Consider the following 15,055-nt stretch of genomic DNA (forward strand, 5'->3'; position numbering starts at 1 on the left):
ATATGCAATGGGTTATGTGACCGGAGAGGAACACTGAGCCTGGGGAATCCACTTCTTTTATAGAAAATAGTAAGCGAGCCTTCCTTTGTCCCAGAAGGAGACATCAGGGTTGCTGGCTGTAAACACAAACCTGAGAAATGGCCCATAAAAAGAGCTGTCAGGCCCTGCTTCTAAGTTCAAAAACCTCTATATCCCATTTTCTCCAAAATATCTTGACAAGATGTCACAGAAAACTAAAATTCACCATTTCCAGAACTGGATGCATTGTCTCTCACACTTTCCTTTTTCTCTGTTTTCCTATTCGCCAGGGCACTTACTCATCCCCAGCACTGACCTCACCCCCCAGCTCACCAGATGTTTTCTCAGTTCTGCCTCTTAAATGTCTCCTACGCTATGCACTCTGTGCACCACTGACCCGGTTTGGAGCCTTATCGTGAAAAATAATAGACTATTTGCAGGAGACTCCAACCTGGAGGTTGGTTCCATCCATCCATCCAGGTTCCATCCCTGCCTCCACTTTCATGTGCTCCTAACGTGTGGAGTCACTCACATAACTCCTGTGCTGAGCACTTTTCAGTACTTGAGCTTTCCAGATAAAACCCAAACTCCTCCTCATGATCTACCTACTTCTCCAGCTTCAGCTACTGACATTTCCTCTGAGTTTTCTTACTGACCTTTCAGAAAAGAACTGCCTGTTGACCCCAGGGTAAGCACATACCTTTTGCCATTCTGGACTCCATGTCCTTAACAAGTTACCATTACTTGGCATACAGTAGGCATGCAATATATGTATATATTATATATGTATAAATACTTATCCGATGGCTGAAAAGAAAAAGAGGCTTAGCTGAAATGAAATGCCACAAAAGTTTGGCTTGGGAAATGAGTTAGTTCCACATTCTCTCTGTATTCCCCTCCCCTTAACCAGTCATAAGGATGGCTCTCTTATGACAAATATCGCATGATAATTTCAGTTTGTAGGCACTAAGTGAAAACATGGAAAGAGGGAATCGGTGTTGCATATATACTACTTCGGTTTTTGTTTTAATTAATTAATTAGTATTTTATCTCACTTTTTAAAATTTTAATTCCAGTGTTAGATCAGTTTCAGATGTGCAATATAGTGATTCAGCACTTCCATACATCACCCAGTGCTCACTGCTCTTTAATCCCCATCACCTATTTCCCATCTACCACCACTCTCCTCTGTTACCATCACTTTGTTCTCTGTGTTGAGTCTGTTTCTGAGTTCGTCTGTCTCTCTTTCCCTTTGCTCATTTGTTTTGCTTCTTGAATTCCACATATGAATGAAATTATATGGTGTTTGTCTTTGACTTATTTTGCTTAGTATTATACTCTCTAGTTTCATCCATGTTGCTGCAAATGGCAAAATTTCATTTTTTATAGCTGAATAATATTCTGTGTGTGTGTGTGTGTGTGTGTGTGTGTATGTGTGTGTACCAGTTTTTCTTTATACATTCATCTCGTGATGGGACACCTGGGCAGCTTCCATATCTTGACTAATATAAATAATGCTGCAATAAACAGAGGGCTTCATGTATCCCTTTGAATTAGTGTTCTTCTGTTTTGGGGGTAAATACCCAGTAGCAATATTATTGGATCATAAGGTAGTTCCTTTTTACTTTTGAGAACCTCCATACTGTTTTCTGCAGTGCCCACACCAATTTGCATTCAGACCAACAATGAAAGAGGGCTCCTTTTTCTTCACATCCTCACCAACACTTGTTGCTTCTTGTGCTTTTGATTTTAGCCATTCTGACAGGTGTGAGGCAGTATCTCAGGGTACTTTTGATTTTCATTTCCATCATGATTAGTGATGTTGAGTGACTTTACATGTGTTTACTGGCCATCTTAAAGTCTTCCTTGGAGAAATATCTGTTTATTGTGTCTGCCCATTTTTAATTGGATTATCTGGGATTTTTGGTGTTGACTGTATCAGTTTTTTATATATTTTGGATACTGACCTTTTATCAGGTCATTTGCAAATATCTTCTCCCATTCAATAGGTTGCCTTTTAGTTTTGTTGTTTCCTTCACTATGCAGAAGCTTTTTATTTTGATGAAGTACCAGTAGTTTACTTTTAGTTTATTTTTCTTTTTGTTTCCCTTGCCTCAGGAGACCTATCTAGAAAAATGTTACAGCTGATGCCAGAGCAATTAGTATCTGTTCTCTCTTCTAGGATTTTTATGGCATCAGATCTCAGGTCTTTAATCCATTTTGAGTTTATTTTTGTGCATGGTATAAGAAAGTTGTCTGGTTCCATTCTTTTGCATGTAGCTTTTCTGTTTTCCCAACACCATTTGTTGAAGAGACTGTCTTTTTCCCATTGGATATTGTTTCTTGCTTTGTCAAAGATTAACTGACCATATAACTATGAGTTTATTTCTGGGCTCTCTATTCTGTTTCATTAATCTATGTGTCTATTTTTGTGCTGGTACCACACTGCTTTGATTACTATAGCTTTGCAGTACTGTTAAAATCTGGGATTGTGATACCTCAAGTTGCTATCACTATTCAGGGTCTTTTTGTGGTCCCATACAAATTTTAAGATTCTTTGCTCTAGTGAAAAATGCAATTGCTACTTTATAGAGATCAATTTAAATCTGTTGATTGCTTTGTGTAGTATGGACATTTTAATAATATGTTATTCCAACCCGTGAGCATGGAATATCTTTCCATCTGTATCATCTCAATTACTTTCATACTTTTCAGATTACGGGTCTTTCACCTGCTTGGTTAAATTTATTCCTAGGTATTTTATTCTTTTTGACACAACTGTAAATGGGAATGTTCTCTTAATTTCTCTTTCTGCTGCTTCATTATTAGTGTATAGAAATGCAAGGTATATATACTGATTTTGTATCTTACAATTTTACTTATTTCATTTATCACTTTTCTGGTAGGTTTGTTTGTTTTTTAGTTTTTAGGATTTCCTATATAGAGTACTGTGTTATCTGCAAGTCCTTACCCATTTGGATGCCTTTTATTTCTCTTTCTCACGTGATCGCTGTGGCGAGGACTTCTTAGTACTATGCTTAATAAAAGTAGTGAGAGCAGATACTCTTTTCTTGTTCCTGATCTTACGAGGAAAGCTCTCAGTTTTTCACCATTGAGTATGGTGTTAGCTGTGGGTTTTTCATATATGGCCTTTATTACAGTGGGGTATGTTCCCTCTGAACCTATATGTTGAAGGCTTTTATCATGAGTAGATGTTGGACTTTGTCAAGTGCTTTTTCTGCATCTATTGAAAATGGTAATATGATTTTTATTCTTTCTCTGATTATATTGATTTGAGAATATTGAAGCACCCTTGCATCCCAGGAATAAATTCACTTGATCATGGTGAATGCTTTCCCCACTGCCATGGCGAAGGATTTTTTTTTTTTTTAATGTATTACTGGATTTGCTTTGCTAACCTTTTGTTGAGGATTTTTGCATCTATGTTCATCAGGAATAATGGCCCGTAGTTCTCTTTTTTTGTAGTGTCTTTATTTGGTTTTAGTATCAGGGTAATTCTGCCCTCCTGCAATGTATTTGAAAGCTCTCCATCCTCCTCTGTTTTTTGGAAATAGTTTGATAAGAATAGGTATTAACTCTTAAATATTAGGTAGAATTCATCTGTGAAGCTGTCTGCTTCTAGACTTTGGTATCTTTGCCTCCTGAATCTGGATTTGTTTCCTTCCTGAGATTTGAGAAGTTTTCAGCTATTATTTCTTCATATAACTTTTTTGCCCACTTTTCTTTCTTTTCATCTTCTGGGATCCATATACTGCAAATGTTATTGCTTTTTTTCTCTCTCTCCTGTTCAGCTTGATTGCCTTTTATTACTCTGTCCTTCAGGTTGCTGATCCATTCTTCTGCTTCTTCTAGTATACTATTTATTCCCTATAGGTTTTTTTTTTTCTTAAGAGGGGGAGAGGGGAAGCCTGGGTGGCTCAGTGGGTTAAAGCCTCTGTCTTCGGCTCAGGTCGTGATCCCAGGGTTCTGGGATGGAGCCCACATCGGGCTCTCTGCTCAGCGGGGTGCCTGCTTCTCTTCCTCACTCCCTGCCTGCCACTCTGCCTACTTGTGATCTCCGTCAAATAAATAAATAAAATCTTAAAAAAAAAAAAAAGAGGGGGAGAGGGAGAGTAGTGGGGAGGGGAAGAGGGAGGAGGAGTGCAAATCTTAAGCAGGCTCCACACCCAGCATGGAGTCCAACATGGGGTTCGGTCTCACAACCCTAAGATCATGACCTGAGTTGAAATCAAGATTCAGATGCTTAACCGACTGAGACACCCAGACACTGCCCATCTAATGTATTTTTAATTTTAGTTATTGAGTCCTCCATCTCTGATTGGTTCTTTATGTTTTGTCTCTTTCCTAAGGGTCTCACTGAGGTCCTCCTCTCTTTTCTCCAGTCCAGTGAATATATTTATGACCTTTACTTTAAATTACCTATGGGGCATGTTACTTCTGTTTCATTTAGCTCTCTTGCTGTGGTTTTGTTCTTTCATTTAGGGCATATTCCTCTACCTTATTTTGTCTCTCTGTGTCTATTTCGTGTGTTAGAAATGTCAGCTACATCTACTACTCTTGAAAGTAGTGGCCTTATGAAGATGTCTTATAGTGCTTTGAAGTGCAGTGACCCCTCTTTACCAGAACCTGGAGCTTCAGGGGTGTCTCCTATGTGTGTTGTGTGTGCTCTGCTGTTGTGCCTGAGCCGCATTATGCCTCAGTCTAGTCGCCTGCAATGGCTGTCTTTGAGTGTTATGAACAGGGTTTGGTCCCTCTGTTGTTAGTGGGCCAGTCTGGACCTGTCCTGAACTTGAGTCGTCAGACCAGGCATTTTCTAGAGAGGCAGTAGGACCAAACCGCAGGATGCTTTCCCTGAGAAGCTTTCATTGGTGGGCGGGGCTCATACCCGGATCTCATAATAAATCTCATACCAGATATCTGCCCCCCAGCCCACTGCTGTGGTAGCCCACTGCTACCTGTATCTGGACTGCTGTGTGTAGTTATCTTCTACTCTCCCCTGGGCAGGAGTCCCTTTGGAGTGGTGCTGGCCCATCAGGAGTGCTTGCACACTGCCAGGCTTGTGGCACAGCTTTGAATGGGCTCTGACCCGGGACATATTATAAGGGCATGTGTGCAGGATAATTCAGGGGTGGAGCATGTGGTGTGAGCAAGTGCATGTGTGTACTGTGGGAAGGGACCGGACCTGCTCTATAAAACCCCTGCTTCAGGGCAGAGACCTGATTAGCAGAAACAGCAGGGGCAGGGAAAGCCATATTAACTAGGTATGCTCAAGTCTGCTTGTAGAAGGAGACCTGGAGCAGAGGCCTGGCTAGAGGGGGCTTATCCACAGGAGAACAAGGGGTGGGGTGCCCTGTTAGCAAGTTAGGTGGAGAGTTTGGCACGCTACTGGTTTCCACTGGTGTCTGTGTACTGGGAAGCAGGGGGAAGGCAGTAGTACTTTCCAGCTCTTGTATTGCTGGAGAAGTCTCCCAGTGATCCCTACCCCTCCAGCACATGCTCTGAGACTAGAAAACTGTCTCCCTCTCATATTCCCCAGGCATCTTCCAGACTGCTGCTTCTGTGCTCTGTATCTGCAGGGCTGTTTTTGTGCTGTCTCTTTTAGGGCATGGACTCTGTTTCCTCTCACTTTCCTGGCTCTCCCAGAGAGGAGCCTGTAGACTTTTAAAGTTACAGGTGTTAAGTCCTTCTGAATGTAAGAACTCATGAAATTTCTTGCCCGTCTGGTTTCCAAAGCCATGTTACAGGGATTCATCTTTCCTGTGCAAGTTCCCTGTGCCTGGGTGCCTAGTTTAATAGTCTTTTTCTTTCCCCTCTCCACACCCACAATGTCCCTCCATCCTCCTGCACACAGTATCATGGGTCCATCTTGCTCCCAACCATGTCTCTGTCTTTCCTAGCCTCTTCAGTGTGGTGGACTCTCCACATTTAGCTGCGGAGAGTCTGTTCTGCCAGTCTTCAGGTTATCTTTCAGGTTATTTATACTGATGTTATCTAGTTGTCCGATGGGACAAAGTGAGCTTAGGGTTCTCCTCCACCATCTTCCCTGGAGGTTCCTCTATTTTTAATTTTTTGAGGAATCTCTGTACTGTTTTCCACAGTGACTAACCAATTTACATTCCTACCGATGGTGCATGAGTGTTCCTTTTTGCCACATCCTCACCAACACTTGTTGCTTCTTGTGTTTTTGATTCTAGCCTTTCTCACAAATGTGAGGTGATAACTCACTGTTGTTTTGATTCGCATTTCCCTGATCATGAGTGATGTTGAGGATCTTTTCATCTGTGTATTGGCCATTTGTAGGTCTTTTGAAAGCCATCCATTCAGGTACTCTGCCCATTTTTAAATAGGATTGTTTGGAGGGTTTTTGGTGTTGAGCTGTGTAAGTTCTTTACATATGTGGGATATTAAGCTTTTATTGAATATTATTTGCAAGTATCTTCTCCCATTCAGTAAGCTGCCTTTTCTTTTGTTTTGTTGATGGTTTCCTTCACTGTGCAAAAGCTTTTAATTTTGATGTAATCCCAATATTTTATTTTTGCTTTTATTTCACTTGCTGTAGGAGACCTATCTATAAAAATGTTGTTAATGCTGAAAAATTACTGCCAGTGTTTTCTTCTAGGATTTTTACATTTTAGGTTTCAGGTCTCACATTTAGGTCTTTAACTCATTGTGAGTTTATTTTTGTGTATGGTGTTAGAAAGTAGTCCAGTTTTCCCAAAATCATTTATTGAAGAGACTATTTTCTTCACTGTATATTCATGCCTCCACTGTCATAGATTTACCAGATAAGTTTGGGTTTATTTGGGAGCTCTCTACAATTCTGAAAACTATAGGTTTGTTGTATATCCTGAAATGTGGAATTATAAAATTTCTAGCTTTTTCTTTCTTAGGACTGCTTTGGCTATCCAAGGTCTGCTGTGGTTCCACACACATTTAATGAGTATTTGTTCTAGTTTTGTGAAAAATGCTATTGACATTCTTTTTTTTTTTAATATTTTATTTATTTATTTGACAGAGAGAGAGGTCACAAGTAGACAGAGAGGCAGGCAGAGAGAGAGGGAGAAACAGGCTCCCCACTGAGCAGAGAGCCCGATGCGGGGCTCGATCCCAGGACCCTGGGATCATGACCTGAGCTGAAGGCAGAGGCTTAACCCACTGAGCCACCCAGGTGCCCCTGTGGGTTTTTTTTTTTTTTTGCTTTGATTTGCATGGTAAATGTTTTTCCATCCCCTTCACTTTATATGTCTTTAGGTCTGAGGTGAGTCTCTTGTAGGCAGAATATAGATGGTCTTGATTTTTTTATCCATTGTGCAACACAGCGCCTTTTTATTGGAGCATTTAGGTCATTTACATTTAAAGTAATTGACAGATATTTACTAATTTCTACTTTGTTATTTGTTTTCCAGTTGTTTTCTAGCTCTTCTCTGTTTCTCCTCTTGTTCTCTTTCTTCGTGATTGATAAGTTTATAGTGTTATGTTTGGCTTCTCTTTATTTTTTTGTGTATCTATTACAGGTTTTGGATTTGTGATTACCAAGAGGTTGATATAAACATCCTAAGTAAATAGCAGTCTATATTAATCTGATGATCATTTAAGTTCAAACACATTCTTTAAAAAACTTTTTTCATGCCTTCTCCATATTTTATTTATATCCTGTTGTATATCTTTTTATTCATATTTTATTACATCTCATCTGACCATTTCTTTTCCACTTCAAGAAGTCCCTTAAACATTTCCAGTAAGGCTTACTTACTGGTAATAAACTCCTTTATCTTTTGTTTGTCTGAGAAACTCTCTGTCCTTCAAATATGAACCCTAACCTTGCAAAGTAGAGTATTTTATGTTATAGCCTTTTTCCTTACAGCATTTTGAATATATCACGCCACTCCATTCTGGCCTGCAAAATGTCTGCTGAAAGAAGATCAGCTGATAATCTTACAGGTTTTCCTTTGTAGGTAACTTTTTGCTTCTCTCTTGCTTTTAAAATTCTCTTTACCTTTGATATTTTAATTATGTATCATGGTGTGGACCTCAAGTTAATCTTATGTGAAATGTTACATGGTTCTTGGACCTGGATGTCTGTTTCCTTCCCCAGGTTAGGGAAGTTTTCACCTATTATTTCTTCAGCTAAGTTTTCTACCCCTTTTTCTCTCCCTTCTGCAGGGACCCCTATAATGCAAATGTTTGTTTGCTTGATTTTGAGATTCCCTTAACCTATGGGTTTTTTAATTCTTTCCTCCTTTGCTGTTCAGTTTGTTTGCTTTCCTTTACCCTGTCTTCCAGATCACTGATATTCTTCTGCATCCAGTAATCTGTTGATTCCCTCTACTGTGTTTGTTATTGTGTTCAATTCTGATTCTTTTTTATATTTTCAATCTCTTCATTGAAGGCCTCACTGAATTCGTCTACTCTTCTCTCCAGCCCAGTGAGCATTTTTATGTTCACTAATTTAAAATCTTTATCAGGCATATTGCTTATCCCTATTTCACTTAGTTCTTTTTCAGAGGTCTTGTCCTGTTATTTTGGAGTATATTCCTCCATTTCCCTATTTTCATTAATTTCCTGTGTTTGTTTCTATGGATTAGTGAAGCAGTTACTTCTTCTTAATTTGAAGGAATCATCTTGTATGGTCATCCTCTGGGTAGACTGCGTGTGCTTGGTGACCTTTGCTGGTTGGCTTGAGCTGTGGCTGGCCTGGACTATGGGTTCCAGTGCTTTCCACATAGCAGGCACCCTGTCTGGATAGCTAGCTGAAGTGGATGCAGGCCTAGGTGTCCCTGGATACTATGCACTGAGGGCACTCTGGCAAGACAGCTGAAGCTGAAATGGGTAGTACAACCTACGGTGTCTGAGGCACTGTGTATAAGGCATGCCCTAGAAGGGAGGATAGCTAAAGCAGTGTGCTTGCTAGGAGTTCTTGGAGTTGTCTACATAGAGAGTGCCCTGACAGGATAGCTGAAACTAAAGTGGGTGCAAGCGAGGGTGACCTGTGGTTCTTAGCACAGAGGGCACATTGGTAGGCTAGCTGAAGCTGAAGTGAACATAAACTGGGATGTTCCAGGACTCCTGGCACAGAGGATGCATTGAAGGGGTAGATGGCATTGAGGCAGGGTATAGGGCAGCAGGTTCTGGAGCATACTTGCCCCAGATGGATGCATACTGCATCCTGGCAGGGCACTGAAATCTAAACTGGGCATGGGATGGCGTGGTCCCTGAGCTGTCTACACAAACTGTATCTTGGCAGGACAGCTGTAGCTGAACTGGGTACAAGCTGTGGTGTCTCTGGGTACTTAGTGCAGGGGGTCTCCCCTGGCCAGGCAACTGGAGCCAAGGCCAGTGTGAGCAAGAGTGTTTTGGGGGTGCTCTGTACAGAGGATAACTAGAACTGATACAGGCATGGGCTGGGGGTTCCTGGGGTACTACATGCTGGGGGCACCCTGGCAGGGCAGTTGGATCTCAAGCAGATGTTAGCCAAAAGGTTCTGGAGCACTCTACACTGGAGGCACCCTAGTAAGTCATCTGAAGCCAAAGTGGTGTAGGCCCCTTGAGTGTTCTGGGGCGCTTTCTGCCTGTGACCTTGGCATGAGCTAGAGCTGTAGTGCTAACCAAGGGCATCCCTTTTGCTGCCTTGGTGGGCCGGATGGTACTGGTGTGAGTCAGAGGTCTAGGGCTCACCAAGGCAGCAGGCCAGTAGGCCACTGGGACCATGCATCATTCTGTGTTTTTAAGGTGTGTGTGAGGGGTAGTAAGTGTAGACTATGTTTATCAACCCCTCCCACCTGCAGAGCACCCCAGCAGCTACCCCTACATTTGGCAGTTTTAGAGATGGCTTTCTAATAGGCCAGTTGATCTTTTAAACTATGGCTTTTTTTTTTTTTTTTTCCCCTGTGCCCCACCATCTGAAGCTGGTGTCTGCCTAGGAGACCTGGGGCTTGCTGAGCTGGCCAAGCCAGCTATGGAGACTGGACCCTGATCTGGTCTATGCTTTTAAAGTTGGGGGGATGGTGGTTTAACTGTGTTGTTCTCCAGTCTCTCTGACTCAGAGTGTGTTCCCACAGCTTTTCCACCATTTGGTGGCATTCAGGGGCTGGCTCTTTTAGATACTAGTCACTCTTTTAAACCATGGCTTTTTTCTGTGCCCAATTATAAGGAATTTCTTCCAGGTCTTCAGTACTTTCCCTCCCCAGTGGCATTCACAGCATGGGGGATGGGGGCTGCCTTCCTTACCGGTCTCTTACTGATCTCTTTTGCCATTCTATCTTTTGTCACCCAGAGCCTGTTCAGTCAGCCTTTAGTTCTTCTTCAGGAGGAATTCTTCTATAAATAGGTGTAACTTGGTGTGTTCTCTGGAGGGGGTGTGTTCAGAGTCGGTGTTGCCATCTTGGACCAGAACCTCCAAGTCTGAGTTTCCGTACCATGCCTGTGACAGGCCTGGGCTCCAGGACACTTGGCCAATAGTAATGCTTTTGAGTGGCCACAGGCTGGTCCGCTCTACCCATGATGTTGTGGACCCAGGTCTCTCAGTTCGCTGGGACACTCCTTGCACTCTAAAGGAAATGACAGTTCCCTTTTTGCCAGCTCTTGACACCAGCTTATTACAGCATGCAAGCACCACCTGGAGCCTGCCTGGTCCACTTCATTAGGTCCTGTACCACTTCCCAGAATAGTTCTTCTCCAGAAAGGGGTAAGAAAAGCAGCAACATATCCATCCTGGGCAGAACCCACAGTGGAACCCGAAGATGGAAGCATTCCCAAGCCTCAGATCTCTGTTAGGCCCAGGCCTAGTGGATGCTGCTGAAGTCTCGCAGGGAGGTGTGTCCACTCCAGAGTCACTGAAAGTGACCGTGCCAGGGAACACATTTGTGGGCAACAGAGCACTTGCTGCAAAATGCAATCTCAAAGATATTTCCTAGGACTCATCTCTTTCCATTCTCCTTTACCCAAGCCTAAATCATCATCACAGAATCAGTCAGTGGTAGGCCGTATCTGGCTTCTTGTAGAATTTGCTGGAATCAACTGGCCTATTACAAAGCCAGATTTTGCCAGCTCTGAGTATGAGACAAGTGCCTAATAAACCCTTTGAATGGTCTCTGTCTGTTCTGTCCTTGCCATTTCCTGCTGGTTCCTTAGGTCCTGCCTGCCTTCTGTGGTCCCTCTCCCTTACTAAACCTGGATCCTCAACTGTGTGATGACTCCAGGACACCACTCAATTTTGTCAATTAATGTGGGCCTGTTGTCTGTTAAACTCTTTTGAGTAATTTCATTTGGCTCCAGTTATCATCCAGGCTGTGAACAGATCACCCTTTCTTGAAAGATACTGTTTCCATTCATCCCTTGGGATCATTATTTCTTAAATAATACTATCATCCTCCTAGGTAGTATCTTTCCATCTCTTTCCTCCAGAACTCCTCTAGCCCTTAAAACATATCCATATGGTATTTCATCACAGAGGGAATTCCTTTACCTCTCCTGAAACTCCTTTTCTGAGCTCACCTACATAAATCATTGAGTTTGTTTGGTTTTAAAATTCTGGACTCTCTTTCTCCTGGCGCCGGTTCCCAAGATCCCTTTTTGGAAGTATAAGAGCATCTTTCATCTCTAATGGTCTTTTATGTCTGGCTGGCTCCAGCCTTTCTGTGGACCATTCCTTAAACCCTTTCTGATTCCTATCCTCCTGGGCACATTCCTGTTATCAGCCTCAGTCCTCACTGGTACCTTCTTAACCAACCAGCATCTTCCTCTGATCTATTACCACATCACTTTGATTCCCTGAATTCTTCAGTTTACACCCACCTTCACCTCTTACTCTGTCTGCAGCAGTTAAATCTGACCTTTAGAGGAACCTCCAAAATGCTCACCAAATATTGCCAATTGCAATTTCTTAGCAGAGACTTCTTTTCTGGCAATTTCTGATTACCCCTGACTTATAAAGTACCAGCTCATAGGTTAAACACAGCTCATGGAACTTTGAGACTGACATACACTGAAGGTTTTCTTTTTTCTTTTATTTGAATGCCTTCAGATGGGGTTTGTGCTACTCACATGCTCAACATGTTCCCAACAATTTTCTGTATTCTTCTATCTGTCCAACTTTACTGATTTGTATTAACTAGATCAATATCTGTAACCAGTTCTAGTCCTGGCAACACCTGCCAAACCTTCTGCCCAGACCTTCTAAGTTCTCCTTTATCCCTCCCTACGTTTAACCTCTAGCCTTGTGACATCATCTAATGGAGTATCCTTAACTCTTTGCTCAATATGCTCATCCTTCTTTGAGACCTTTCAGTGAGAAACTTTCCTCCAAAACTCAACTACCTAATGATTCTAACCCATATATGTATGTCTCTGGTCATTACATTTGATTTTCTATTAAGTCATTCTCCATTTTGAGTCCTAATACAAAGTCTGGGAACATAGGAGTTAAATTTTTTTCTCTGTTTCTAAATAAAAAAGACCATTGGAAGAACTAGAAATAGTTCAACTTCAGTGTTCTACATGTTATTGGTTTGTTGTACAATTCTTCATTTTTAGTTTCCAAAGAAAAGAATTTCTCAACCTTTGCTTTATCTACCTTTTCCAGTTGTGTATAAGGACATATATTTATTCAATGTAAATACTTCTAATAATAATCCTATCTCACCTTCCCAATAGGCCCTATTTCCCCACACACTCATACAAGTTACTAGCAGAGTAATATAAACCAGTCTGTGCATGCTTTTGGGGAAGTCTTTTATATTTGAAATAAAAAACATGTTAAAGTAGCTACAAGCAAACAGTCTTTGCTAACGGAGTTTAATCAACACACTGGACAAAAACCTAAGATAATTTATGCCAAATGTGCCACTTTTGCATAGTTACTTGATTTGCTGGGAGCAGTAACTAGGAACCTAAGTTTTAGTATTACTTTTCTGTTGTTGGGCACATAGGTCAATTATTTATAAAAGTTGATGTTCAGTTATAAATGGAAGTGATGACCTTATCTATTGAGTTGAAAAGACCTGGTGGCTTTTATCGAAGTGCACAAAATCTATATGCATGCCTATATGGTTTTTGTTTTTTAACCTCATAGGAAATCAATGTGTTGACAGTTGCATTGGTCAACCAAGACCGAGAGAACAATATTGAAAAAAGAAGCCAAGGCTTAAAATCAGAGAAAGAAGCTCTACTAATCGGTAAGGAAATTGTTTTCCTCATCCTTTGTCTTAAATAATACTAAACTAACTCACCTCCAACACATTAACAATTGAAAAAGCTTTGCCTTCTGGTCAGAGGTGAGATTAACTTCGTCAAGGTAATATTACACTTACACTTCAAATTAGGGACATACAAACTAAGGGGTTTTGCTCTTCTGTAACCATGTATATTAGTTGGCCATACAACATAGAACTGCTTGCAAGATGATCGATTATTTTGCATCTCACATGTTACAAACCTAAATTCCAAAATTTGGAAGTCCAGGTTGCATCCAATTCAAAAGTTGCAAATCAAGCCAGATCCCCAGTATCAAAAGAGGCTGCATACTGAGGTCAGCCCTATAATGCTAATGGTACAGGAACATCTGGACTACACCACTAGGCTAATGCAGGCTTCCCTGCCCATGTCTGGATCCATTTAACCAAGATAAATAAAAAGAGCGGCCACTAAGGAAGGGGAAGGAAGGGAAAATTTTACTGTTATCTGCCCCACAAAATACATCTAGGTTGGTTTGGTTTTTGTTTTTTGTTTGTTTGTTTGTTTGTTTTTTTGGTCTGGACCAGAGACCAAGCTCTAACTGATCTCTTTTGAGAGTCCTCATGAGCACTCAGATCCAGAAGTAGTACTTACTCTCACAAGGAAGAGTTCATGATGAGGATATGTTGGTGATGTGCCTGGGCCCCCACTGTGGAGGCTGGTATGTTTAAGGGCTCTCTCCATAGTACTCACTCTAGAGAAAGAGAAGCTGTCCTCCTCGCTCTGTGATGCCCAGCACTGATTCAAGCTGAACCTTGGCACTGACCCTGGTGTGAGGCTCCAAGTTTAAACCGGCTCCTCCTTGGCACTGTTAAGAGTGAAGAATGAGGCTGTTGTGCATGTGAGACAAACTGTTCTTCTCTAGTTGGTATTCTAGCAGAAGTAGCACCCGGCTGCATTTTCTAAATAATGCGTGCACTCACCTCAAAATGACAGGTACACCCGGGCCTGTAGAAGCTGGCACAGGAGGAATTAAATTCAAGATAGTCCAAACTTCATCCATCATATATAGATTTTTCAACTACAGGGGTATTGAATATGACATCAACTTAGAGATACTCCAAGGAAAACCAATTATTTTTTTCTCTCTGATGATATACAGCTGTAATACAGCTTGTGCCATGCACAAGTTTCATAAGACATGCTGATGTGTTATCAGTTCCAGGAACCCACAATGAACCTGAATGTAGTTGGCAACTGGATTTTTCTTCTTTTGGAAAATGTGACAAATGCTGACAACTGTTTCTCTTTTGCTCAGTGTGACAAAGTTGGGATATCCCCATGATTTTAGGGTGTGAACAAAGCACATGATGATCAGTAAACATTCCTTCTCTAAGTGTGAATAATACAGACCACTTGAAGCTTTAAAAAATGGGAATCAGGGGGCGCCTGAGTGGCTCAGTGGGTTAAAGCCTCTGCCTTCGGCTCAGGTCATGATCCCAGCGTCCTGGGATCGAGCCCCGCATCGGGCTCTCTGCTCCGCAGGGAGCCTGCTTCCTCCTCTCTCTCTGCCTGCCTCTCTGCCTAGTTGTGATTTCTCTGTCAAATAAATAAAATATTTTTTAAAAAAAATGGGAATCAGTCTCCATTTTATATAATTTCATGCCTCTCACTAAAGAGTACTTCTCCTTGTATTTTGTGCTTGGAGACCAAAGTTTAGTTACACTGTCTCCTAAATAGTACTACACACATACACATTTTTCTTTTCAATCAGCTCCCTCAAAATTTAAGAAATGATCTGCTTTAAACAACATAGGTTAATAGGAATAGATAATTTATAACATGT

General features: G+C 41.4%; 1 protein-coding gene across 3 annotated transcripts in view; it reads left to right on the forward strand.

Moving 5' to 3' along the window:
- Positions 1–15,055, forward strand: part of ENOX1 (ecto-NOX disulfide-thiol exchanger 1) — a 581,569-nt gene that overhangs the window by 545,589 nt on the left and 20,925 nt on the right. For all 3 annotated transcript variants that reach the window (XM_046028124.1, XM_046028126.1, XM_046028125.1), the window contains one exon: positions 13,109–13,211. In XM_046028124.1, the coding sequence (XP_045884080.1) occupies positions 13,109–13,211 (103 nt within the window). The remainder of the gene's footprint in view (positions 1–13,108; positions 13,212–15,055) is intronic.

Source organism: Meles meles, chromosome 14 (genome assembly GCF_922984935.1).
Source record: "Meles meles chromosome 14, mMelMel3.1 paternal haplotype, whole genome shotgun sequence".
In the NCBI taxonomy this organism is placed as follows: domain Eukaryota; kingdom Metazoa; phylum Chordata; class Mammalia; order Carnivora; family Mustelidae; genus Meles; species Meles meles.